At 47.9% G+C, this 26,503-nt stretch overlaps 1 protein-coding gene across 3 annotated transcripts in view; it reads right to left on the bottom strand.

The window, feature by feature from the left end:
* AK9 (adenylate kinase 9) overlaps nucleotides 1-26,503 on the bottom strand; it is a 1,394,796-nt gene that overhangs the window by 705,814 nt on the left and 662,479 nt on the right. For all 3 annotated transcript variants that reach the window (XM_086926806.1, XM_086926808.1, XM_086926807.1), the window contains exon 23: nucleotides 24,602-24,682. In XM_086926806.1, the coding sequence (XP_086782932.1) occupies nucleotides 24,602-24,682 (81 nt within the window). The remainder of the gene's footprint in view (nucleotides 1-24,601; nucleotides 24,683-26,503) is intronic.

The following is a 26,503-nucleotide window of genomic DNA, read 5'->3' as shown; positions in this document are numbered from 1 at the left end:
GCTAGATCCATTCCCTCATAAAATCTGGAAAACCCTGGGGGAAGAAACTTTACCATGGCTATGGAAGATCTGCTGCCAGTCATTGGAGGAAGGTGTGGTACCAGAGGCTTGGAAGCAAGCTATTATAACTCCACTACTTAAAAATTCATCCCTGGACCCTTCCGACCCAGCGAGTTTTAGACCAATCTCCTTACTGCCCTACCCAGTCAAAATCCTTGAAAAGGTAGTTAGTAAAAGTCTATCTTCCTATCTAGAGGATAACTCACTGCTGGATAGGGATCAGTTTGGCTTCCGCCCGGGACATGGGACTGAGACCGCACTGGTAACGGTAATGGATAACCTGCGAATGCGTGCTGACAATGGGGTTTCATCTGTCCTGGTACTATTGGATATGTCAGCCGCATTTGATACGGTTAACCGTGCAGTGTTGGTTAAGAGACTGGAAGACATAGGGGTAAAAGGACAGGCTATAAAATGGTTACGATCATACCTGTCAGGAAGACAACAGGCGGTATCCTTATTGCCATTTACCTCTGACATGTCCCCAGTAATCCATGGGGTACCACAGGGTTCGGCAATAAGCCCGATTCTTTTTAACATTTATCTATGCCCTCTACTTCCCATTATTAAATCTTTTGGGGTAGATCTCATCAACTATGCAGATGACACTCAACTGGTGTTCTCACTGGAAGGGAAAAGAGCGGTATCTATTGACACCCTCCAGGAGTGCATGTGTCAAACGGCAGGTTGGCTTAAAAGAAATGCCCTACAATTTAATGAGGGAAAAACGGAGGTAATATACTGTCCCGCCACGAGAATGTCCTGACACTTACTGATAGAGTTCAAGCTCACTCCTGAGGGTGAAGCTTTGGCCTCGGCTAAAGTGGTGCGCAATTTGGGAGTCATGGTAGACGAAAACCTCCAAATGGATGCACAGGCCAACTAAACTCCCAGTACCTGCCTTTCCTTGCTCCGAACTTTACGGAAAATCCTTCCCTTACTCCCCAAGGACACCCATCCTCTTGTAGTGAGGAGCATAATATTGAGTAGATTAGACTACTGCAACTCCCTGTACTTGGGAGCACCACAATATATTGTGCAGGGGTTGCAGAGAGTTCAATCGATGGCAGCAAAACTGGCCCTAAATAGACAACGCAGATCCTCTACAATGCTGGCCCTAAGAGACCTTCATTGGCTGCCCATCAGGGAGAGAATCCGCTTTAAATCCCTCTGCATTGTATATAAGGCAGTGCACGGTCAGGGCCCAGTTCCCCTACAAGAAACATTCACCTGGTACAATCCAAGCAGGCAGCTCCGTTCTTCAAACTCCAGTCTGATAACTACCACCAGATTTAAGAGGTCTCGGAAAGGTGGTAGAGCCTTTGGAGTGATGGCCTCCCGTATCTGGAATGAACTGCCCCTAATGCTTAGACAGGCTAGCTCGTTGATTGGCTTTAGGAAGAGCCTGAATACTTGGCTCTTTCCAAGCAATGGGTTTTAAGTATATCTTTTAAATAGCTGATTCTGATTTTCCTTTTCCGGGCTTCTCTCTGATCCAAGCGCCAGGATACCCGCAGGGTGGCAGTTTTGCGCTATATAAGTTTCTAATACAATACAATACAATACAGTCCGTCACACAGGCAGTCTTGAACCCATGTACCCAGTAAATCACCCACTCACACATCTGTGCACAGAGTCACACATGCCCCACCCACCCACACAGACACTCGGGCACACATACAGATACTCAGACAACCAATCAATAACCCATATAAACACTCATGTAGCTACTCACTAACCCATGCAGCCGCTTACACAGCAACTGACAGACTGATACAGACATTCACATGGGTTAGTGTCTAAACTGTGTGAATGTCTGTATCAGTCTGTCAGTTGCTGTGTAAGCGTTTAATCGGGGGAACATGGCGGTATGAGCTAGTCCCGGTCACGAGCTCTAAAATCCCAAGGGGCAGAAGTAGTACGAGCAGAGCTCACTGTGCCTGTTAAAGCAGGATTTTTTTCCAATAATCGTTTTGAACCGTTCGAGTCCCTGAAGATTTAATCCTTCCTTCTTGTTTTTTGCCAATTTTCACGTTTCCTTCGTTATGGGTTTCGACGACGGTCGGTGGTCCTGGTTGCTCGTGGAACTGCAGTGCGCTGGGAGGAGTTTGGGCAGAGGCTGCGTCGCGGCCCAGATGGAGCCGTTGCACTGTGTCAAGAATCGGCTTCCCGCGGGGAGTTTTCTTTCCGCTCTGCAACCCTCGCAAGTCCCAGTAAAACCATGGAAATTGCCCCACGATGGCAGAGTGAAGCCGGGAAGATTCCACATATGACTGTGGTAAGGAGGGGGGAAAGAACCACAGGAAGAGTGTGGGGGTCTGGAGGAGAACTGTGACTTCAAAGTGATCCCATGTGCAGTCAAAGGAAAAAAGGGAAACAGAACCGTCTTAACAGACTAGAGTGAGAAATAAATATATACACTTTACGGAATAGAGGGGTTTGGGGGAAAGAGGAACTGGAGTGCTCTTCGTTCAAAAAACACTTTCTACGGGTCAAATAACTGTCTCACCTCCTCTTAATCAGCCAGATCAACCAAAACAGGCAGCTTTGTGCGTAAATCAACCGAAAGTGGTAAAATTGAGTAAAAAGACGGCAGAAGCTACTAATCCCCAGTCAAGTGTAAAGAAACAATTAAGGAAGAAACCAGGGAAAATAAAAGTGACTCCTTCACTCCCCTCATACTTTAAAGTAAAAGCACAGGCTTCAACGGTCACAGCGGGGATCTATACAGCACTCGTAGAACCCCAGCCGGAGATCCTTAATATAAAAGGTAGGATGGCATCTGGTCCTGGGCCTAAGGAAGCTTCTTCAAAACAGGTCTCATTAAAAAACAGATATGACTCTCTGCTAAGCATTGAAGAAGGTATCACTTCCTCACCAGCAGATAACATCTATAAACATAACCCTTTATTTGACTCTGAGCAACTGAGGGCCATGGCCAATCTCTCACCAGCTAGTAAAGAGTCAAATTCAGTAGAGCTTGAAAACACAGTGGCGGTAATGCTAACAGAGCTGAGAGAGGTTTGCAACATCCGAGTTCAATCAACAGAAAATTCAAGGGTATTGTGAGACCATGAAGGAAAAAAAATCAACAGTCTAGTAGACAGGGTAGGGGCGATGAAAACAATACAAAATGAGATATCAAATAAGGTGGCCACAAACCAAGAGGAGATTCTGAAACGTAAGAATAATGAAAGAGATCTTAGAGATAAGCTAGAGTCTCTAGAAAATAACGCTAGAAGAAATAATGTCAGAATTTTCAATGTTCCTGAGGGAAAAGAAGAGATATCAGTACTTTCGTGATTACCCTTCTAAAAGGGTATAATTCTAACTTAGATTCCGACACTATAGAACAGGATGTGCAGAGAGTCCACCATGATCCTTTTGTGGCACGCCCTGGTAGAAAAACTGCAAGAAGGATTTTAGTGAAGTTTAAAACATATGCACTAAAAGAAACCATTCTTGCGGCAGCTTTGGCAGGAACATACAAGAAAGATGACTGGTCATTTTGTATCCGATCAGATGTCTCACGAGAAACAGGCAGTGGGAACTAGGGAAACACATTCAAGATCTAAGAGATTTAGGTGCCACAGCAAATATACGTTTCCCTGCCACATTAAAGGTTATGAGGAATAACAAAATGCATACCTTTAGCGACCCAGACGATGTAAAATCCTTTATTGAGCAGATCAGGGCACAATCATTATAGTAGAAAATAGTCTGCCCACTAAGGGGTGAAAGAGCTCATATGAGGTGTCAATTGGAAAGGGGCGACCAATTCGGTCCCCCCGAACGTATGGTAGGGTGCCCTGATCCTCCCGGGAAACCATTTTGGGCGGGGGGCGTGTCTCGGCTGGTATGCCCGAAGCGGCGTAGCCGGGGCGCGCCTTTTCCCGCCCAAGAGGGGTTGTCCTAGACACCTACACCGTTGGCCACGCCCTGTAGGCAGGCCGAAGGAGGGTACACGCCCTCCCGAGGAAGAATAAAGGAGCAACAACCCTAAGAAACATCCTCTTGTTCCTGTGCTTGGAAGCTGCACCTCCGCGTTGCACGTGAGCCCTCGACGGAACAAGGAGTCGATTTTGAGAACTTGTAATTTTGTGTTTCTCTTTCAGCGATTTCGAATCTTTGGATCCAGGACCTAGTCGAGCAGCAAGTTTCGAATATCCGACGACAATGCCTGGCCAGAAGGTCGGAAAGAAGGTTGGAACCGAACAGATGCTTCGCATGCTGGTGAAGGACATGGCGAACATGAAGAAACAGATGGCGGCAATGAATAATACGGGCAGACCGAAGAAGGTCATCGGACCAGCATTGCCGGGAGTAGTCCCCGCAGGGAGAGGTAAAAGGGCCAGGAATAGGGCGGCAGGGGGCGAAGCCCCAGTTTCCGAGTCACCCCCGGCAAGCCCGGTTAGTCCAGTGGAGGCCCCCGTTCCGATCCCGGACGCGGGACAACCGATCCCCGTGGTAGTTACGCCCAATAATGAGGGGGATATGCCTCCGGAGTTGGCCGCCCAGTTGGCCGCAGGGCTGGGAAGAAATACAGAGGGTACTACGGCGCCAGGAGACACGGCCGAAGAGGCCAGGTTACTAATGAAGCAGTTGCGGCAATCGAGAGATGCTGCGAAGGCGAATCTCCATATTGTTTCCCCTCAGGTTCCCTCGGAACGACCGACGTCTGGCGTTGGAACAACAGCACGATCAGCTACCGATTCGGGTAAGCAGCAATTGCCGATGGCAGGGGAGGGATCGTTACCCTCGAGGAGGGAAAACATATCCCGCTGGCCACGAAAGAAATGATTTGGGCTGATAAATATGTGAACATGTTTTCTCTCTTAACTGACCACCACGAGATAGAGCACGTCAAAAGTCAGAAGGACTTGTTGCACCCGAGCGTATGGCGTGCAAAAATGGCGGCATTCAGGGTGGACGAGACGATCTCTAATTGGGGCAGGGCATTTGCAATGTTCACTGCGATCATGGGGGAGCGTAAGCCCCAGGTGTTGACTGAATTGGCCTGCTACCAGACACGTATAATGGGTTTCTATGAGACATATGAAGGCAATCAATGGTTGGGTTATGATAGTAAGTTTCGTAAGGCCAAGGAGCACGACTCATCTCTGACGTGGGATTGTTTCGACTCCATTTCGTGGCAGAAGCAGCTCATGCCGGGCACAACAAAGTCGTCTTCGCTTGGCGGGAATGGGGCGGAGCCCGCCCGCCATTATTCGGCGGCGCCCTTTCGAGCAGGCACCAATAGTGACCAACAATCAAGGAATGGTGGGAATTCGGGTAGGAAAGGGGTCTGTTGGAGCTTCAACAGAGGCAAGTGCACGAGGCCACAAGGGACATGTAAGTTCAGGCATGAGTGTGCGGGTGCGGACAATCTTCACACCCTGAGAGTTCGTGCAGAGCCAAGAATGGTGATGCAGGGGGTAGAGGAGGGGCCAAACAGGTCTAACATCGACCGAGGGGCACCACTACCTACCCCCGTAGACATCATGGCAATGATCCCTTGGCTGAATGAATACCCTGATCATGTCTCCGCTGGGGTGTTGCGAGACGGTTTCTCGTATGGTTTCCACATCCCGGCGGTGGATTTTCGGGGGCAATCGCAGTGTAAGAACCAACTATCGGTTCAGCAGAATACGGCGGTGGTGCAGGCTAAGATTGCAAAGGAGGTTGCCCGTGGCCGGGTTGCTGGCCCATATGGGCAACCACCAGTCGCTAACTTCATTTGTTCACCGTTGGGAGTAGTCCCCAAGAAGGACCCAGGTGAGTTTAGGTTGATTCATAACTTGTCGGCTCCGAGGGGTCTCTCGGTGAATGATGCGATTGACCCAGGAGTTTGTTCGGTGCGGTACGCATCCTTCGATGAGGCCGTCGCCATGTTGAATCGCCTGGGGCCCGGAGCGCTGATGGCCAAATCGGATATTGAATCAGCGTTCCGGTTGCTCCCGGTACACCCTCAGGATCAGCGTCTGCTAGGTTTTGTGTTTCACGGACGCTACTACATGGATAAATGTATGCCAATGGGTTGCTCCATCTCTTGTGCTTATTTTGAGAAATTCAGTTGTTTTTTGCAATGGGCGTTCACCAGAGCTACGGGTTATACGCAGGTTATGCATTACCTTGATGATTTTTTGTTCTTGGGGTCAGCCGGTGACACGGAATGTGCACAGGCTTTACTGAAATTTTGCGATCTCATGAAACGATTCAGCGTGTCATTGGCACCGGGGAAGACAGTGGGGCCATCTACTTCACTCGAGTTTCTTGGAATTGAGCTCGATTCAGTGGAGGGATGCTTCCGTCTGCCCAGGGAAAAAGTAAAGAAATTTAGGGCCTCTCTAGAATTGTGCATCAGCAAAGAAAAAGTGACTCTCCATCAGTTGCAACAAGCAGTGGGCCAGCTTAACTTTGCCCTTAGAGTGATACCTATGGCTCGCCCCTTTTCCCGCTCTATTGCACAAGCCATGGTCGGTCTCAAGGAAGGGCACCACCGCACAAGACTGTCTGCAGAGGTTCGCCAGGATATGCGCATATGGTTGGCATTTCTGGCGGATTTCAACGGTCGCGTCGTGTGGAACAAGCCACCAGCTTCCTCCGAGGAGCTGGGTTTATGGACCGACTCGGCGGGGAGTGTGGGATTTGGCGCCATCTTCGGTAATCGATGGTCGGCACAAACATGGCCGACGTGGTGGCACGACAGTGGGCTCACAAGTAACATTGGGTTTCTTGAGCTGTTCCCCACTAAGGGGTGAGAGAGCTCATATGAGGTGTCAATATACCTTGTGTTAATAGGGAGGGTGGTGTGGGGTCACTGGTAAAAATGTAGAGACCTATTCAAGACCCATTGAGTGGGGGGAGCAAATGGGAGAAAAATAATTAAAAAAATGTCCTACAATGTTTGATCCAGTTGATCTGGTCTTTTTTTTGTTTTTTTGTTGCTTTTTCGTATAAGGTTTACAGTGGTTAAGGAGAGCTGTTTATTATACGCTATTGTTAAGATAAAGCAAAATGTTATTTTTTTATAAAATATGGCAGGTCTAGATAATACTAACTCTTTAAGAGTTTTTTCATGGAATGGGAATGGCCTGAGAGTGACTCCAAGGAGGAATGAGATATTGGAATATTTGAAGTTGAGGGAGGCCAATGTCATATTTATTCAGGAATTTCATCTGTTAAAAGAGGAATGGCTTGATATTCTTAAATCTCAAACATGGGTAGAGCACTGTAGTTGTACATCCCAAACATTCACAGTTAAGGGGTGGCTATAATATTTTAAAAAATTAGCTCAAGCTACTTTTGCTGAAGATAAGGTCGACCCTGAAGGTAGGTGAGTGATTGTTGGGCATGAGTTCAGGGCACATGGTTAGTTTTTGTATCATATTATGGTCCTAACTTGGACGAACCTCTCCCACTTCGTACATTAATGATTCATTTACTTGAATTCAATGATACAATTATTATGGGAGGTGACTTTAATGTCATTCTCGATTTAGATAAAGACACTACGTCAAAAAAACTTACTGCGGCTACCTCAAAAATGAGAACTGCCCTGAAATCTATAATGCGGGATCTTGGCCTAGTAGACATATGGAGCCTAAAAGGCTCAAGAGGGGGAGCTTTGGGGAATTCTATAGGGAATTTTACATTCCACAACAAAAAGCATGGGCACCGATCCAGGATTGATTTTTTCCTGACATCTATTATTATTAGCAATTCGGTCAATACGATTGCCCATATACCGGATCATCTATCAGACCACTCGGCTATCTTTATACAGTTTAAGCTCACTGGTAAAACACTAGAGCGGTGTTGGACACTAAACCGATCTCTCCTTCTTGAATCTTCAATAGTCAAGAACGTGAAAAAACAGACAAAAGAGTTCTTTCTTTTTAACCTTGATAAATAAGGTTTGGAATACGTATAAAGCATATCTTAGAGGTATCCTAATCAGCCAAAATGCTATGGAAAATAAGAAAAGGAAAATGGAACTTACCTCTTTAGAAGAACAGATAAAAGAGATTCAAGGAAATCTGACCCAAACCTTAGATGTTTACATAAAAACTTTAATAGAAGCAGATCTAGCCAAGGCCAAGACAAAGTTAGCAGATTATTTAAAACACAGTAATAAAAAAGAGATGGGAAGCGAGTAGACTCTCTAATTATGAATATGGGGAGGGCAGTGGAAAGCTATTGGCCGGGGAGGCCAAAACAGATCGTAGCAGGAATAATATTAAGGACCTGAAAAATCAAGTCAAGGGTGAGGTCATCACTGAGGACAGAGCCATTGAGCAGGAATTTGTTTGTTTTTTTCAGGAACTCTATACAGAAGATTTAGCTCCAAACAATGAATAGACAGCTGCTTTTTTCAGCGACATAGATCTTCCGCTGTTAAGTAACGAAAATAGAGAGGAACTATCAGCCCCTATAACATTGGAAGAAGGCCATAACTCAATTAAGAACTTGAAAAAGGGAAAGGCTGCTGGCCCTCATGCTATCCCTAATGAGTTGTATGGCCTGCTGAGGGAAGAATTAGTCCAGTTACTGCTTAATCTTTTCAACTCAGCGTACATTTTAAAACAAGACAACCCCCTTCCTGGGAATTGGCAACCATAATCATTCTTCTCAAACCTAACAAAAACCCCAGAGTATGTGAATCATACAGGCCGATATCACTGCTCAACAGTGATTACAAATTATATACACAGATTTTGAATAAAAGGTTGGAGCGAATGGTCGGCTCAATCATTCATAATGACCAGAAGGGATTTATGAAGGGGAGGAATTTAGAGGATTTGACCCATGAGTTAATTGGCGCAGTAGATATTGCCATAGAATTTGAGAGACCCTTGTCTATAATAACTTGCGACGCTGCAAAAGCTTTCAACAGGGTCAGCTGGCCCTTTCTCAATGAAGTAATACAGCGTTTTAATATGGGGGAAGTACTCGGGTCAGCAATGAATGCATTGTACAAAAATCCTATGGCCCTGATACTAGTAAATGGAACCCTTTCCGAAAAAGCACAAATAAGAAGAGGTTCCAGACTGGGCTGCCCACTCTCCCCCCTTTTATTTAATCTATACATCGAGCCACTGGCCATCAAGTTAAGAGCATGTAATAACATTCATCCATTTACATGCAATGAATGGAAAAAAAAGATAGTGCTTTATGGCGATGATTTAATGATTTTTACAACCCACCTCGACCCAGTAATATCTGTTATTTGGGAAATTTTAGACAACTTTGGTAAATTATCAGGATATGCCGTAAAACCTTTAAAAACAGAGACCATGCAGTGGAATACTAGTTCCCAGAGCGAGCTTAATAAAAAGATTAGATATTTAGGGATCGAAGTGGTTCAAAATCTGGAACGTTAGCAAAGGTGAACTTTGATTCAGTTACATCAAAAGTCAAGAAAAAACTGCAGCAGTGGGATTCATTACCTTTATCTTTTTGGGGAAAGTCAATTTTACTAACAAAGTCTATTTTACCCAAATATTCATTTATTTTTATTACAATTCCACTGGAATTCAAGATGGATTGAAGTAAAAAAGTACAAGGAGCCTTCTCCAGCTTTATCTGTGGGAAAAAAGGCCCAGAATCGCATGGAAGAAATGTAGGGAAAAGAAGGAAAATGGGGGTATAGAGAGCCCAGATCTCTTACAATATCAGAGAGCCTTTCATTTGAAAAATTTTAGACAGCTTTTAAAGGATTCCAACAATATCACCCCTATGTTCAGTGGCTTGACATATGATCCACCAGGCTTATCCGACCACTTTCTCTATAAATTCGGAGACCCCAAATAAAAAAAAAAATCAGACTTATGTCTCTCCAGTGGGGGGGGGGGGGGGGGGGGGCGTGGCCAGCTGCATGGCTGAGTAAGACGTAAGTATGGGCGGAAAATCCGTTCCGCTCGCGGATTTTGCGGATTTTCGGTAAATTCGCAATCCGCGAGATTCGCGAATTTCCCGCGAAATCCGCAAATCCGCGAGCAGCGGATTTTATGGCTTGCTCGCACTGTTCGCGTGAGTTCGCGGCTTCCCAGTTCAACTTCGCGCCCCGCGAATAAGCGCTAAATTGCAGAAATACGATCTTAGCAAAACTGAAACTACTTACCAGGTTCAAAAGTTCAAGCTCATCATTAGTAGCCATTTCCTGTAGTGCTTCCTGAGGGGCCCCTCCAGAGTTCAGTTGCCTACTTGCAACTATTATGTGACCCTGCTCTGACCCTCAGAATAGTTACACATATGCCACAAAGGTCCTGAATTACAGCTAAGGGAGACAAGCAGGAGCCAGGCTGGAAGTTCAAATCCAACAGTGACACATTAATCAGCCCCTAATTCATTATTGTCAGTTGGGGCAGGGCAGGTGTTGTAACTCATTTTGCAACAATGAAAGCACTTAGCAAGTGCAAAAGATCACTAATCAGGAAGCACTAAGGAAGCAGGTGCCAGCTAAAAAAATATTCTGTGACACATTAATCAGCCCCAAATTAATTCAGGTCACTTGAGGCAGGGAAGGTGTGCTTTGCTTTGCCACAATAATGTACACTGGACAACCAGAGGGTGCTGTGATGAAACAGAGGGTGGCATGGGTGGGCCAGAGGGTGGCATGAGTAGTCAGAGAGTGGCAGTGGTGACAGAGGGTGGCAGTGATGAAGAAGAGTGTCCCAAACAGGCTGGACACGTAGAAACAACAAGTTCGCAAAACTTGCGACCCGACAGGTAAGTTCGCGTTTGCGAAATTGTACAAAACCCTCGCGAACTGGCAGAAACCCGCGTGAACACACAAAAAAAGAAAATCTGCAAATTCGCGAGAATTCGCGGATTTTTGCGGATTGCGAGTTCGCAAATCCGCAAAATTCGCGAACGCGAGATTCGCAAAATTCGCCCATGCTTAGTAAGACGTGCCTCAGCGCAGCTCCTGGCAAGACTGCAATAGATCCGGTACTCTAACTACCTGGAAGCGTGAAAACTGGGGGAGAAATCGGCTGAGGAGGCATCGGAAAGCGTGAGGCACCTGGAAAGCCCGCCGGCTCCGTCCTACACCCAAGCAGAGGCGAGATATTCTGCGGTTTACCCCCGGAGCCGGAGACCCTGGTTGCCAAGATGGCGGCGTCCGGAGTCATCGGGACCATCGGCTGACGAGGAGGTGAGGCGGTGAGGGCAGAGGGGGACCCCCACCACCCGCACGGCAGCGGACGACCCTGGGCCTCGCCTCCCTGCTGGGGAACTCCCCCCCCCAATGCTCTGGCAGCCCCGAGAGCGGAGACGGACTGGGGCCTGTGAAGCCGGGGCCTGGATATGCTGCCTGCTACCCGCCGAGTGAGCTGCCCGGCCTGCGAGCCCTGCGTAGGTTTACACTCCCCTGGGCCTGGCGCTGCTTTGTTGGGGCCGCGGAGAGGCCTCCAAGTGGTGGACATCCTGCAGACAGGCTGGGGCCTTTGAAGCCGGGGCCTGGATTTGCTGCCTGCTGCCCGCCGAGTGAGCTGCCCGGCCTGCGAGCCCTGCGTAGGGTTACACTCCCCTGGGCCTGGCGCTGCTTTGTGGGGGCCGCGGAGAGGCTTCCAGGTAGTGGACATCCTGCAGACAGGCTGGGGCCTGTGAAGCCGGGTCCTGGATTTGCTGCCTGCTGCCCGCCGAGTGAGCTGCCCGGCCTGCGAGCCCTGCGTAGGGTTACACTCTCCTGGGCCTGGCGCTGCTTTGTGGGGGCCGCGGAGGGGCTTCCACGTGGTGGACATCCTGCCCCCTCCCCCATCAATGGCGGCAGTGCAAAACTACGGGACCCTGAACTGGATCCGGAGGAGGCAAGCGGATTGGGGCCTTAGTGTGGTGAACTCGGGCTCCTCGCCCGCCCCTCCCCCCCCCACCCCGGAGAGCGCGGGGAACCATCGGAGACCTCACATCGAGGAGGGGGTCCGGGCTGGCTCTGACCGCCCTGCAGAGGGCCCACTGGATGGGGAATAGTGCGGAGAATTCCCGGCGGTGCGAGGGGACCACGAGGCTGATCCCAGCCCTGTGCTGATACCATCTTGGGAGGCGGTGACCGCTGCCCCCCCCCCCTGCTCATACGTCCCGGATCCCAACATCGGGGGCCCATTGGCGGACAACATGGGCAAGAGAGACCCAGTGTCAAAGCCTGCCAGGCAGGAATCGATTGAGAACTACACCACCACTACGCGGGCGCACAGGGACGCGGCTGTGGGGGCCCGAGAACCACAACCAGACACCACTATGCTCCTGGAGGCGATCCAGGCCTCGAGAACCGACATCTAGAACTCTAGAGCGGCCCTTGAGACCAAGATGTGGGAGGTGGACTCTGAAGTCCTCCTACTACGTCAAGATTTCAGGAACCTATCTGACAGAGTGGGTGCGGCGGAGACCAGGATCTCGGAAATGGAAGACTCCGTTACCTCCCTCAAAAAAGATATGGCGGAATTGCAGGCCTCCCATAGACAATTGCTGTGGCGAGTGGACGATGCGGAGAACAGGGCACGCAGGAACAACCTGCGCTTTGTGGGCCTGAGGGAAGGAATCGAGAAGACCGACACTGCAGCCTTCCTTCACTCCTGGCTTACGACTATGTTCCCCCGAGCTCACTTCTCCAACTGTTTTGTGATTGAGAGGGCACATAGGGCACTCCTCGCCAGACCACCGGAGGGAGCGAGGCCTCGCCCAATCATTGCGAGATTTCTCAACTATGCGGACAGGGATCTCATCCTTAGAGAAGCCCGGAAAATGGGGGAAATCAAGTTTGAGAACACCGTCGTCATGATCTTCCCTGATTATAGCCAGGATGTGCAAAAGCAAAGACGCTCATACGACACTGTGAAGGCCAAACTACGAGAACTGAACATATCCTATATGCTACTCTTTCCTGCGAAACTGAAAGTCTTGTTCAAGGGCAAGTCGCACTTCTTTAACCGCCCGGAGGAGGCCTGGCACTGGCTGGAGGAGAGACCACTACTAAGGGAGGCGGAAGAGGAGGATCGCAGAATCCGAGATGAGCAGGCGGCGGCCAACTTCTGGAGAAGCCCGAACGGGTCACAGAGGACACGACATCACCGGGCGGGCAGGCATTCACAACGAACACCTTACCCACCTCAGCAGGTAGCGACCGGAGGAGTTCGAGAAGATGGCGCCGCTGCTACCACTGGGGATCCCACTCGGGGGTCGAGGTTCAGGTGCCTGCTCCCAGCATCAGAAAATGCGACAGACCATGAGGATGATACGAATATCTCGGATATGGAAGAACAGACGGAGCAATCCTTACACCCACTAGCTGTTGCCATCCGAGATTTGGAACAGGGAGTGCCGGGCAACGCGGAGGCTACTGACCCTGACACGCAAGACTCCCACTCCTGAGAAGCTACGGGACTGAGATTCAACATAGCAGTTCTTTGCTCTGGGGCACGCAAGTAACTCTTTTTGTTCTTTGGGGTGGGCACACACCACTTCAGGACTCGAATTTGGACAGCTAGACATTTCTTAGCTGGGGTTGTTTGAGGGGTGGGCAACAGACCTTGCTGCCTGGTAGTCCGAACCGTCGATGGTTGTACGGGCGGGATGGCTGGGGGGTACAGGTAGGGTGGGGGTGGGGGGCACAGGGGTTGTTCGTACAGTTTGGTTGTTTAAGGGGGGGAGGGGGGAGAGATACGATGTTAGGTGAACACAGTCATTGGGATTGGCACATTCTTTGGTTCTTTCGATATGGGCGCTCGCCCACCTGCTTGGCCCCACGGCCTGGAGGACAAGTGCCTTATTGTCGTACCCATGGCCACTGAAAAACTGAATGTACTGACGTGGAATGTAAATGGTCTGGGTAACAAAATTAATCGAGGTCTGGTGAACAACTTTCTCAAGAGAATAGGCCCTGACATCATTTTTTTGCAGGAAACGCATCTGAGGGGCACGGCTTGTGCATTCATAGCACGGGGTAGGTATAAGGTATTGGGACACGCGGGATACACAACTGACTCCAGGGGCGTGGCGATTATTGTTAAACCCCTTTACAAACCCCTTTAATAATAATAAAATAAAAAGAATACTTTCCCATTCCATGTCACACGGATGTGGGGAGGCCCACTCGGAACATGTGTAGGAGTACAGGGGTCCTGGCGCAGACGCACTTACACCCTAGTTTCAGTATATGCACCACCTAAACTACAGGCGAACGCGCTAAAGATGTTAGCGACCATACTCTTGGACACCTCAGATACAATACAGATAGTGGGGGGTGATTTCAATGATGTGATGGATAGGGGTATGGATAGATCAGGAGCGTCTAGATACCAAGGTACTCAGACTCCCCTGGCTCAAATGGTATCTGAGTTAGGCCTGACCGATGTATGGCGACTGTTACACCCGAACACTATGGCCTATTCATTTTACTCGGCGGCACACAAAGTGTTTTCCAGACTAGATTATGTCTTTATGCCTAGGCAGGAACAGACTATGGAAGGCACAGCGGAATATTTAGCAAGGGGTCTTTCAGACCACTCGCCACTACTCATATCGATGGGCAGGTCTGGTCACAAGAAAGAGGCCACGTGGCGCCTTGCCGCTTGGGACCTGGCGAACAAGACAATACTTAAAGGCGTTAGAGCGGATGCTCGGGTCTACCTGGCTGAAAATGAGGGGTCGGTGGACTCGGCGGTAAACCTGTGGGAAGCACTGAAACCGGTGATGAGAGACAGGATAAATGGCAGATTGAGGGAGGAGAGGAAGAGACTACTGGAAGAGGTGGTGACTGTAGAACGCACTACAGTGAAATTGAAGAGGGACCATTTGCGTACTAAATGCACGACTACCTTGCGTAAGCTGCTGGACAATCAAAGACGCTATCGAGACCTGGTGTCGGACGAGGCGAGAACGCAAAACCTGGCCACATTACACCGTCTTTATGATGTGGGGGATAAGTCAGGCAAACTTTTAGCCTGGCTTAGCCGTAGGGAGAGGGCTGCGCGGTGGGTAGATGAAGTTACTGACGAGAGGGGGAGGACAGTGTGCTCAGACCTCCACATTGCGGATGTGTTCGCGGCTTACTACGAACGCTTTTACGAAGCCAGACAACTGGGCCCGTGTGAGGACTCACTCCTCTATATGTCGCAGATCGACCTCCCCGTGGTAGATGCTGAGGCCCTACCTGCGTTAGAGGCCGATATCTCCTTAGAAGAAGTCAAAACCGCCATTGCCGGACTAAAGCCAGGTAAGGTGCCGGGACCGAACGGTTTCCCCCTGGAATTCTTTGAGTGCACGGCCGACATATTGGCTCCACACCTGAAAAATCTCTTCCTTGAAGCATATAAGGAAGGAGGTTTACCCACTGACCTCACCTTGGTGACCATAGTCCCTATCCACAAAGAGGGCAAACCGCGGGGAGACTGCCCATCCTACCATCCCATCTCCCTTCTGAATACGGAGGTGAAACTCCTTGCCACAATCCTGGCGCGACGCCTTAGAACAGTCCTACCTGACCTGATACACTTAGACCAAACCGGCTTCCTGCCGGATAGGGCCCCGAAATTCAACCTCCGGCGCTCGCACAACTGGCTTCAGGAGGTGAGGGATAGGGACCCGCCCCATTGGTTCCTTTCCTTAGATGCTGAAAAGGCCTTCGACTCTGTGCACTGGCCGTTCCTTGAGGCCGCCTTGGAAAAATTTGGTCTCGGTCCCAAATTTCGCTCCTGGGTACACCTGACTCTACACCAACCCGAGGGCCAAGGTGCGGGTGAACGGGAGGCTCTCCCGCGAAATCTCGATCCAAAGAGTCACCAGACAAGGATGTCCTCTGTCACCGCTTCTCTTCACATTGACAATTGAGATACTGGCGGCCAGGATTAGGCAAAACCAGAGGATCTCCGGTTTCCGACTTATGGACGCAGACGGTCCGCAGGAGAAACTGTCCCTTTACGCGGACGATGTACTCCTCTATATCACTGATCCACAGACCTCAGTGCCTGAATTGTTCCGGGAGTTGGACGGCTATGGCAGCTACTCCGGCTACGCAATAAATTGGCACAAGTCCGTCCTTTTCGACCCCAGAGGTGACACGAGTGAGGGGGCCCTCCCGGATAGATTGGTGGTGTCCGCGGAAGGCTTCCAATATCTGGGAGTATTCCTCACGCTGGATAGGCAACTGTCGCATCTCAGAAATGTTGAAAGAATACTCGTGAATTCCGCGGCTGATATGGCCCTGTGGCACCAGCTCCCTCTGACGCTCCTGGGTAGGGCGGCAATGTATAAAATGGTTATATTGCCCAAATATTTATATGCCCTACAGAATGAATATTATCCGATTCCGGACGGCCTCCTCCGCAGACTACACGCCGACCTCAGATCTTTTATATGGCTGGTTAAGCAGCCGAGAATAGCGCTGACCACCCTCCAACGCCACCAGTACAGCGGTGGAATCTCGCTACCAAACCTTGAGGCGTACTATTGGGCGGAGCACCTGTCCCCCATTAACGACTGGCTTCACGCCCCGGCGGACCACCCTACTTTTGCACTGGAACGTACCAAACTGTCCCCACATAATCTGCTTTCATACTTATTCGGTGGTGCGGCGAGGAGGTCCTTACTTCCGGCCACGAATATTACACTCCGGGCTTGGAGAGTGGCCATGAGACGCACGGGGTGGGATAGGAAGCCCACCCGACAGACCCCACTCTGGCACTGCGCGTGGCTTTCCGAGCTCCGCAAACTCACAGGCTTTAAGCAATGGGACGACATTGGGATTTCCACGGTGGGAGATGTCATCGCCAGGGGGGAACTAAAATCCTTCGCAACCTTGAGGGCGGAATATGGGCTCCATCATTTGCAGTTTTTTAAATACATTCAACTGCGCCATGCATGGAGGGCGCAGGCTTTAACCCTAGAGGGTCTGCCGGAATATGCGCCTCTGGAAGGCAGACTGCTACAGGAGCAGATACCAAACAAGGCTGTGTCACTCACATACAGAACACTCACAAACAACATGCTGGGAGACCTGGGGAAGCTTAGGGCCACTTGGGAACAGGAAGTAGGGACACTGGAAGATAGTGACTGGGACCTAATCCTCATGCACCCGAGGGAGGTGGCTATTAAATCCCGGCTCCGCCTGATCCAGTATAACGTGCTCCACAGGACATACTTTGATAGAGTGAGATTGTTCAAAATGGGGAAGACACCAGACGATAGATGCCTGAGATGCCACCATGAGGGAGGGAACTTCTTCCACGTATTATGGGCTTGTGATAAAATACAATCCTACTGGACGCTCATTTTCACCGAACTGCGGGAGGTCCTGTCTGTGCCGCTCGATCAGGCGCCCAAACTTGCCATCTTGGGAATGACTAATGATGTTGACCTCCCCCGCCACTTACTGGTGTTCCTGACATTAGCCCTAGTAGTAGCGAAACGTGACGTCGCAAAATATTGGGGGGCTGTGACCGTCCCCACTATGGAGGAATGGAGAAGGGGGTTAGACCTTTACATGGCGAGTGACGTATAAATCAAGAGGTTGCCCGAAAAAGTTTAAAAGGGTCTGGTCAAAGTGGAGACAGTATCATGTGCTGGATAGTGGGCTTGGGGAGGGAGGCTCGTAAGTGGGCCCCGGGATAGGAGGAAGAGCGAGTTGAGAACGAGAGGACATGTTAGGAGTGGACACTGATGCGCCAGTCACGCAATGCTTGCTTGAATGTCTTCATACCACTTGTTTACCAGGTATGGGGGGGGATGGATGGGGTTGGCGGGAACTGTATGTGCCCTTAACATGACTGTGATGTTAAGTTTTGATTGAGAAGATGTTCTACCTACTTTCTATTCATAATAATGCTTGTTGGGGGGGTGGAGGGGGGGAGTTCAACAAAACCTAAAAAGCAGATGCCCAGATGGCTAATGTGGCCACCAATTATGTTACGGCGGTGGTGCACCGAGAAAGACTCGAAGATACGGTCAGAATGACCTCTGGACTACGCGTTGATGGAGCACCGGGGGTTCCGTAAACTGTATTTCAATATGTAACTGTTTTGCCTGAATAACATTGCCAATGTAATCCTTATCATGTCTGAGTATTTGCAATAAAAATCGTTTAAAAAAAAAAAAAAGTCTCTCCAATGGGCCTGTAAATTGTGGTATCAAATAAGGAAGATACTACAGATTCCATATTACAGCCACTATGCGCCAGCATTGAGATCGCCAGGAGCCCCCGCATTTTTGCAAGACTCTTTAGGGTAAAATCTTGTCAGATATGGCGGGCCAAGAAATAAAGGTGAGTCTGGCATTGGTAATATTTGGGGTGATACCGGAAGAAGAATCTATTGGTAACTTACCTAAACCTCTTAAGGCTCTTATCTTTATTCTAATCCTACTAGCTCGTAGAGAATTGTGTATTAAGTGGATCTTACCTATTGCACCTTTGGAATCTGAATGGATAAATTCGATCCACAGAATATCTAAATTGGATAGAGCAATACGTTCCAATAAGAGAACAAAGTGCTGGAGTATATGGGATAACTGGGTGGAAAATGTTTGCCTTTGTAGTAACTAAATCTTTTTTCCTTTTCACACATACTCATATTCCTCATGGGAACCATTTTAATTTTAAATTAACTTCTCAAATCCTACTGAAGAATCATAGGTACCTTGTTATATAAAATATATAATATAAAGAGTATATCTTTATTTAATTTCCTAATTGAAACAATGACCACTATTAATCCTATGATTAATTATCAGTAAATACAGGATGTTCTAAAAAATCTAGGAGATTCATCAAGACGGATTGGTGAACCTAGAAAGAGAATTTAAGTAAGAGCCTGTGATTAAGGAGAAAAGAGTAATCCGACCTTGAAGAGAAGGATCCCATGATGGCTACCATCCCCTCCTAAGTGGAGAGAGCGGGTATCCCTCGGTATGGATGGTAAGAGACTAAGTTGGAAATCTCTTCTTTGTCCAGTTTCGTACTGATCAAACATATGAGGACTAATGAAAAAAAAAGTTTAATAACTCACTTATACAGTCAGTCACTGCAGGAGCAGACAGAGGCTTTTTCCAAACTTCCAATATTGGCTCAGTAAGAGCCTCAGTGAACGGAAGAGTAGGCTCAACAACAGATGAAGGTGAATGTAGAACCTCAGTAAGGATGTTAGATTTAAACTCTACTGAAGGCAAAGTTAAGTTCAACAGATCTGCAGCCTTTTTAATAACAACGTGGTAAGGAGCCACATCTTTAGAGGGTGCATCAGAAATTGCAGGCAACCCCCATTCAGGCGAAAATTCCAAACAACTTGCACTATGCAGATCCTCAAAATAATCTTCCTGAACCTGAAGTTCGCCTTCCTCTACTTCTGGATCCTCATGTTCCTTCTCTTCCATGAGACGCTGTGCTTTACGCCTCGACCACTCCAACCGAACCGAAGTCGTCGGATCCGGTAACGACTCCGATGGAGCCGGGGCCGGCGTCGAGTGAGGAGCTTGAATAGCCTGAGGATGGGAAGCTGGAACCGGCTTCGAATCTCGATTCTGATCCCGAGGTCGCTCCGGAGCCGGCGAAGCCGTGTGCGGAGTCGATGACCTCGGCGGCGCCGAACCAAGCCAAGGTGGATATGGCATCGGCATAAACGGCAGGTAAGGCGCCGGAGCATAAGCTTGAGGGACACCCAAGTTGTACGACAATGGACCCATGGGACCAGCCGGTGCACTAGTGGGGTACATTGCTCTCGCATATACGCCATACATAGCGTTAAGGAAATGTGAGGGGTCCTGTCCAGGACCAGGAAACAGAGGGTACGAACCCACTGGCTGCTCCAGAGGAGGCTGCACTGGAATCGTATCTTCATGACCCTCCTGTTCCTCTGGACGATGCACCAGAGTCGCCGAAGCCTGCGGATTCTCAACGTTTTCTTCCTCATGCTCAGAAGACTGACACAGATCCAGAGGCGGATTCGGTTCCGGATCCAGAGATGGCCCTCGGGAGTGAAAGGGCGAGGCTTCACCTTCAGGCTCACGAGATGGTGATGGAGACAAAAAGTCTTTATGATGCTTACGAGATGAATATCTCTTCTTTGAATACGACTCCTTGCCTGAATGCTGCCTCGAGCTATGCTTCTTCCTCTTATGTTTTTTCTTCGAGGAACCCGATGCATGACCCGAAGCCGACTTCAACGCCGACTTCGATTGGGAACTCGTCCTCGACCTCGATCTCATTCTAGACTTCAGCTTCGACCTTGAGCGTCTGGATCTTGACCTCGAAGACCTCTTGGCATCCTTTCCCTTTACCTTGGCCAGAAGAACTTTAGCCTCTCGTTCACGCAGAGCCTTCGGGTTCATTTTGGAACAGGATCGACAGCCTCCGACATCGTGGTCCGAGCCCAGACACCACAAGCAATCACTATGAGGATCGGTTATAGACATCATCCTGGCACACAATCCGCACTGCTTAAAGCCTGTCTTCTTCGACGACATCTTCGGCGAAGAACAACAGCTCGAAAAAGATAGAGAAACACACAAATAGCAACAAAGTTACTATCCGCAACACAAGAGATCCCAAGAAACCGTTAGCGTTGATGACGCGGAAAAAAGGGAACTGATGCCATCACGCCGACGTAGGTCTAATAAGGAGTCGGTTACATCAGCCGGAGTCGCGCGTGATGCCGTGCTCCTGTGACGTCGTCCACGCCGGCGTGCTACAAAAGAGTTTTCCGAAAGTTTGCTGACGCAGGAGGATATTCACAAGGTGATGAATCCACTGGCAGATGTATCTATCAGAATCATGCATACAGACACTCAGACACCCACTCATTCTTCAATACACCTTGACATTTATATATATAGAACATATTTAAACTTTAGTGAAACACACACTCACTGGATGAAGTTATCAGTGATGTCATTTGAGATATCATCGGTGATGTCATCAGTGAAGTCACTGACCAGGTCATGAATGTTGTAATATGGGACGTCATCAGCAGAGCATTGCGTGGGTGCAAGTTATAGTTAGCTCAACTAACTATAACAGCTGAATTTTTCTGTTAATGTATGAGTGACATGTCCAACTAACTATAATGTCCCTAAAACCTGTGTTTTTTAAGTGAATTTTTAAGGTTTTCTAAATGCTAACTCCTAACTATAACGTTCTTGAAACCTAGGTTTTTTTCAGTGATTTTCAAATGTTTTTAAAAATTTAATTTCTAACTATATCGTCCCTAAAACCTATGTTTTTTTCAGTATATATATATATATATATATATATATATATATATATATATATATATATATATATATACATATGTATATATATATTCCACAAAGATTGCTCTTGCATTGAAGCGCCCACACAACGTTTTTGTTTGTACCTTTTATTTCGTCAAATGGCAGCAATGAGTCCAGCACACAGGTAATTGCAGTTTTTGCGAAGCCCAAATGCCGACGCGTTTCTGGAGACAATGCTCCCTTCCTCATGGCAGGCTCAGGAGGCAGAAACCAGCTGCTTCACATTTCGTTTTTTAAGTTGGTGCTCAGTTACGCCTACTAGGGCGTGTACACAAGTAGCATTGTGTTTCTTGTAGTGTCAGGTAAGTGAAATCCATCGTGGTTTAAGCAGCAGTCTTTTTACCTTCCAAAGTTCATTCTCATCGGATTGCTTTCACCACATGGTGCCACACGCATTTGCTTTTCCTACAACAAATTGACAGGCAACGCTGTTCCTCTGTGGTATTCTCAGAGTAGAACACCAGGACCCGAATCCTTAGCAGGGGGGCTGCTTCGTGACCGGAGCAGGCCACTTAATATTCCACAAAGATTGCTCTTGCATTGAAGCGCCCACACAACGTTTTTGTTTGTACCTTTTATTTCGTCAAATGGCAGCAATGAGTCCAGCACACAGGTAATTGCAGTTTTTTCGAAGCCCAAATGCCGACGCGTTTCTGGAGACAGTGCTCCCTTCCTCAGGGCAGGCTCAGGAGGCAGAAACCAGCTGCTTCACATTTCTTTTTTTTAAGTTGGTGCTCAGTTACGCCTACTAGGGCGTGTACACAAGTAGCATTGTGGTTCTTGTAGTGTCAGGTAAGTGAAATCCATCGTGGTTTAAGCAGCAGTCTTTTTACCTTCCAAAGTTCATTCTCATTGGATTGCTTTCACCACATGGTGCCACACGCATTTGCTTTTCTTACACCAAATTGACAGGCAACGTTGTTCCTCAGTGGTATTCTCAGAGTAGAACACCAGGACCCGTATCCTTAGCAGGGGGGCTGCTTCGTGACCGGAGCAGGCCACTTAATATTCCACAAAGATTGCTCTTGCATTGAAGCGCCCACACAACGTTTTTGTTTGTACCTTTTATTTCGTCAATGGCAGCAATGAGTCCAGCACACAGGTAATTGCAGTTTTTTCGAAGCCCAAATGCCGACGCGTTTCTGGAGACAGTGCTCCCTTCCTCATGGCAGGCTCAGGAGGCAGAAACCAGCTGCTTCACATTACGTTTGTTAAGTTGGTGCTCAGTTACGCCTACTAGGGCGTGTACACAAGTAGCATTGTGTTTCTTGTAGTGTCAGGTAAGTGAAATCCATCGTGGTTTAAGCAGCAGTCTTTTTACCTTCCAAAGTTCATTCTCATCGGATTGCTTTCACCACATGGTGCCACACGCATTTGCTTTTCTTACACCAAATTGACAGGCAACGCTGTTCCTCTGTGGTATTCTCAGAGTAGAACACCAGGACCCGTATCCTTAGCAGGGGGGCTGCTTCGTGACCAGAGCAGGCCACTTAATATTCCACAAAGATTGCTCTTGCATTGAAGCGCCCACACAACGTTTTTGTTTGTACCTTTTATTTCGTCAAATGGCAGCAATGAGTCCAGCACACAGGTAATTGCAGTTTTTTCGAAGCCCAAATGCCGACGCGTTTCTGGAGACAGTGCTCCCTTCCTCATGGCAGGCTCAGGAGGCAGAAACCAGCTGCTTCACATTTCATTTTTTAAGTTGGTGTGCGAACTCGCGTAGCGCGCTGGTTCTCGCCCCGGTGCGCGTACTGGGGCGCGCTTATAGATATATATATTTTTTTAACCTAAAATACTCAAAATCCACTGGAGCACATATCTTGAGACATAGCAAAGGCACATCGGGCTACCAGTCCCTACAATTTTGCCAAGTTTGGTGGAAATCCATTCAGCCGTTCGGGCTAAAAGTGAGTTCGACCGCCCTATGAAATTAACATGGTGAAAACACATTTTGGGACCCCCTTTTATCTCAGCCCCCGCTTGACGAATCCCCCCCAAATTTTCAGGGAAGGAGCTGAGGCAAATTTAAGGAAAATTTCAGGCAGTTCCTCAACCGGCGCCAAAGTTATTCCCAATAGAATGTTGCGAATTCCCTATGCAAAAAAATGCTAACTATAACTACCTACTGGCGACCGCCAGTAGGTAATATCACCACACTACTTATATGAGTGAGTAGTTTGATATAAAAAGTCTGGGCCCGATTCACAGAATGAATTTAAGACTAAATCCTAAACTTACTACTAGTTGGTGTTCACAGAATGCACTTACTGCTTTCGGGATTCACAAAGTGAACGTACTACTTTCGAGATTCACAGAATGCACTTACTACTTTCGGTATTCACAGAATAGATTGAAGACTACTAACTTTACGTCCGCACTCCGGCCGGAAATTCCGGCCCGGAGGCGGAGTTTCCGGCTTGGGGCGGAGCTTATGGCCTGGAGGCGGAGCTTCTGGGCCGAAGGCGGAGCTTGTGGCTTGGAGGCGGAGCTTCCGGCTCAGAGGTGGGTATTTAGCCATGGCTGAAATCTCCACCTCTGGGCCGGAAGCTCCGCCTCCAAGCCGCAAGCTCCGCCTCCAGTCCGGCAGCTCCGCCTCCAGGCCATAAGCTCAGCCCACAAGCCGGAAACTCCGGCTCCGGGCTGGAATTTCCAGCCCGAGTGCGGACGTAAAGTTAGTAGTCTTAAATCTATTCTGTGAGTACCGAAAGTAGTAAGTTCATTCTGTGAATCCCGAAAGTAGTAAGTTCACTCTGTGAATCCCGAAAGTAGTAAGTGCATTCTGTGAATACCAAATAGTAGTAAGTTTAGGATTTAGTCTTAAGTTCATTCTGTGAATCGGGCCCTCTATACTTACTCACTTTTTAATATTTTGGATTCAATATTTTGTCCTCAATGTTTGCATGCCTTGATATTCTGAATTTGATATTCAGGGTGCACACTGAGTTTAACAATGTGTTCCTCAGATGGCTTAATTATTCCAGCGTGGTGTCAATGTTGTGGGTTGGATTTACAGACTTACCAGAAAACTCCTGCTGTGTTACTTTAAATCAATTTTTGTTAACCTGACTTCTATTTTGTGGAAGCACACAGGGTGCAGCATCCATTCCCACTAATTAGAAACCAGCAGATGGACAAATGAAAATCGTAATGTGCCTCAAAGAGTAAGAGAATGCTTCTAGGGTGTTTATGTGATAAACCTCTCATCAATGAGACCACAAAAGACCATCATGAACAGGTATTTAGTTTGGAAAAGTTTCAGCCACATGCATCATTAACTAACCTGTGTCTGGTGCTGATGTTGCCTCCTGCAACTGGTCTGTTGTAACGTCTTGCTGTGCTTTGCTGTCAACCTTTTTTGAGCCTGAGGACATGGGGAATAAGGAGAGTGTGAAAACGGCAAAATGTCATTTTGCATGGTGTTCCAAAAAAACAACTGGCCATCTGCCAGCTAATGCTGGGCAGGATTTATACAGTAGCAGCCAGCAAGGATCGGGGTGGCTGGTCAAGGTGCGAAGGGGGGCAAGGGGATTATTAAAACATTTTTTAACTTACCTTACAGTCTCTCCGTCATTTCTCCTCGGAACAGTAAGCAGGCATCCAGGCTCCCCTGACCGATCACAACGCTGCAAAGCAGAGTTGTGATTGGTAAGCACCCAGGGTCCCTTGACCAATCAGTGTTGTGATTGGTCTGAGTGCCATGGTTCGGAGCTCAGCCAGGGACTGGGGGCCTGTGCATGTTCTCCATGAAGGCTGCAATGCAGGCCAAACAGTCATTACCCATTTAGGAGGTTGCTACCACTCTTTCCCTGCCCTGCAAGCAGAGCAGCCCACCCCGCCCCATCACACAAAGCTGCGGGCAGAGGGACAAAATAGAATGATAATAACATTATGTTATCATTTTATTTTCTTGCACTGATTCATAGCAGTGGGGCGACACTCCTCCGCCTTAGAAGAGGTCTCACCACTGAATTTATAGTTACCTTAGGGCATGAGTTACAGTTACTTGAGAGAATTATAACTGGTGGATTTCAGTGGTTTTGTACATTTTATATGGCATGTTTTAACTAACATGTAACTATGACGTCACTTTACCCTTTGTTTTTTCAGTAATTTTCAAGGCTTTTTTGTAACAAAAAGTATATTTTATTACCATACATAAATCCATCCTCGGCTGTGCACAGCCTTTGGCTGTGCGCAGCTGAGGGTTGGCTTCAGGCCAACCCCATGTGGGCATCCAACACTCCCACCATGCACACCGTTTGGTCGTGCACAGCGGGAGTTGATCGCAGGACTTGGCCTCTGGCCAGGCCCTGCATTCATACTCATGCATGCAGGCACCCAATCCCCTGTGCATGGTGTGGAGTTGGTCGCAGGGCCTGGGATTTGAGATGCCAACCCTAAGCCATACCAAGCCTTCTACAACACTCAAATATAAAAAGTGAGCCTATAGGTTTTACCAAGAGGTGAGCACATTAATATGTATGAAGGAGATCTATCATCTTTCTCCAAAAATTACCAATAGTTGTATTCAAATGTATAATTTCAATAATTCACAAAATGTAATATTTATTAATATTGATTATTGATTTTTTTAAAAGTTTTATTAAAAAACATGTCTGTAACTCTCTCTTTTTACATAGTTATTATTACATTTTGTGGGTGAAAAATGTGAAAGTAAATAGAGAACTACATATTTTTTCTAAATGAATAAATAAATAAATACAACAAACATGTCTCCGAGTCTAAAAACATTTTTCAGTTCAGACAATGCAATAAAAAAAATAACTACAAGAGGGCCTTGCATTTTTTTTCTACAACTCTCCCACCCACTGGGCAGTCGTTATCTCCACTAAAAAGTCTGTCTTCATGGTAAACAGCCAGAGGGGGCAATTGTGTAATGGCTCAAAGGGCGCACACATGAGGTAAGTGAGAACCAGGTTCAGATCCCACTGAGGCATGATGAAGGGTGAAACATACGTATAAGCCCTTTCAGAAACATATTTACAATAGGGGATGTAAATAAGGAGAGTTAGTCAGGCAAAAACAGGAAAGCGGGCAGAGCAGAAAGATAACTCTTGAGAGTACCCAGAGCAGAGCGATGCTGGGCAAGGGTAAGAATAAAGAGTAGAATATTAGAAAGAGAAGCAGAAAGAGGTTCAGTAAACCTTTCTGTACAATATTT

Source organism: Lissotriton vulgaris, chromosome 6 (genome assembly GCF_964263255.1).
Source record: "Lissotriton vulgaris chromosome 6, aLisVul1.2, whole genome shotgun sequence".
Taxonomy (NCBI): Eukaryota; Metazoa; Chordata; class Amphibia; order Caudata; family Salamandridae; genus Lissotriton; species Lissotriton vulgaris.
The sequence above is the reverse complement of the archived record's forward strand: the minus strand, read 5'-3'. Positions and strand labels throughout refer to the sequence as shown.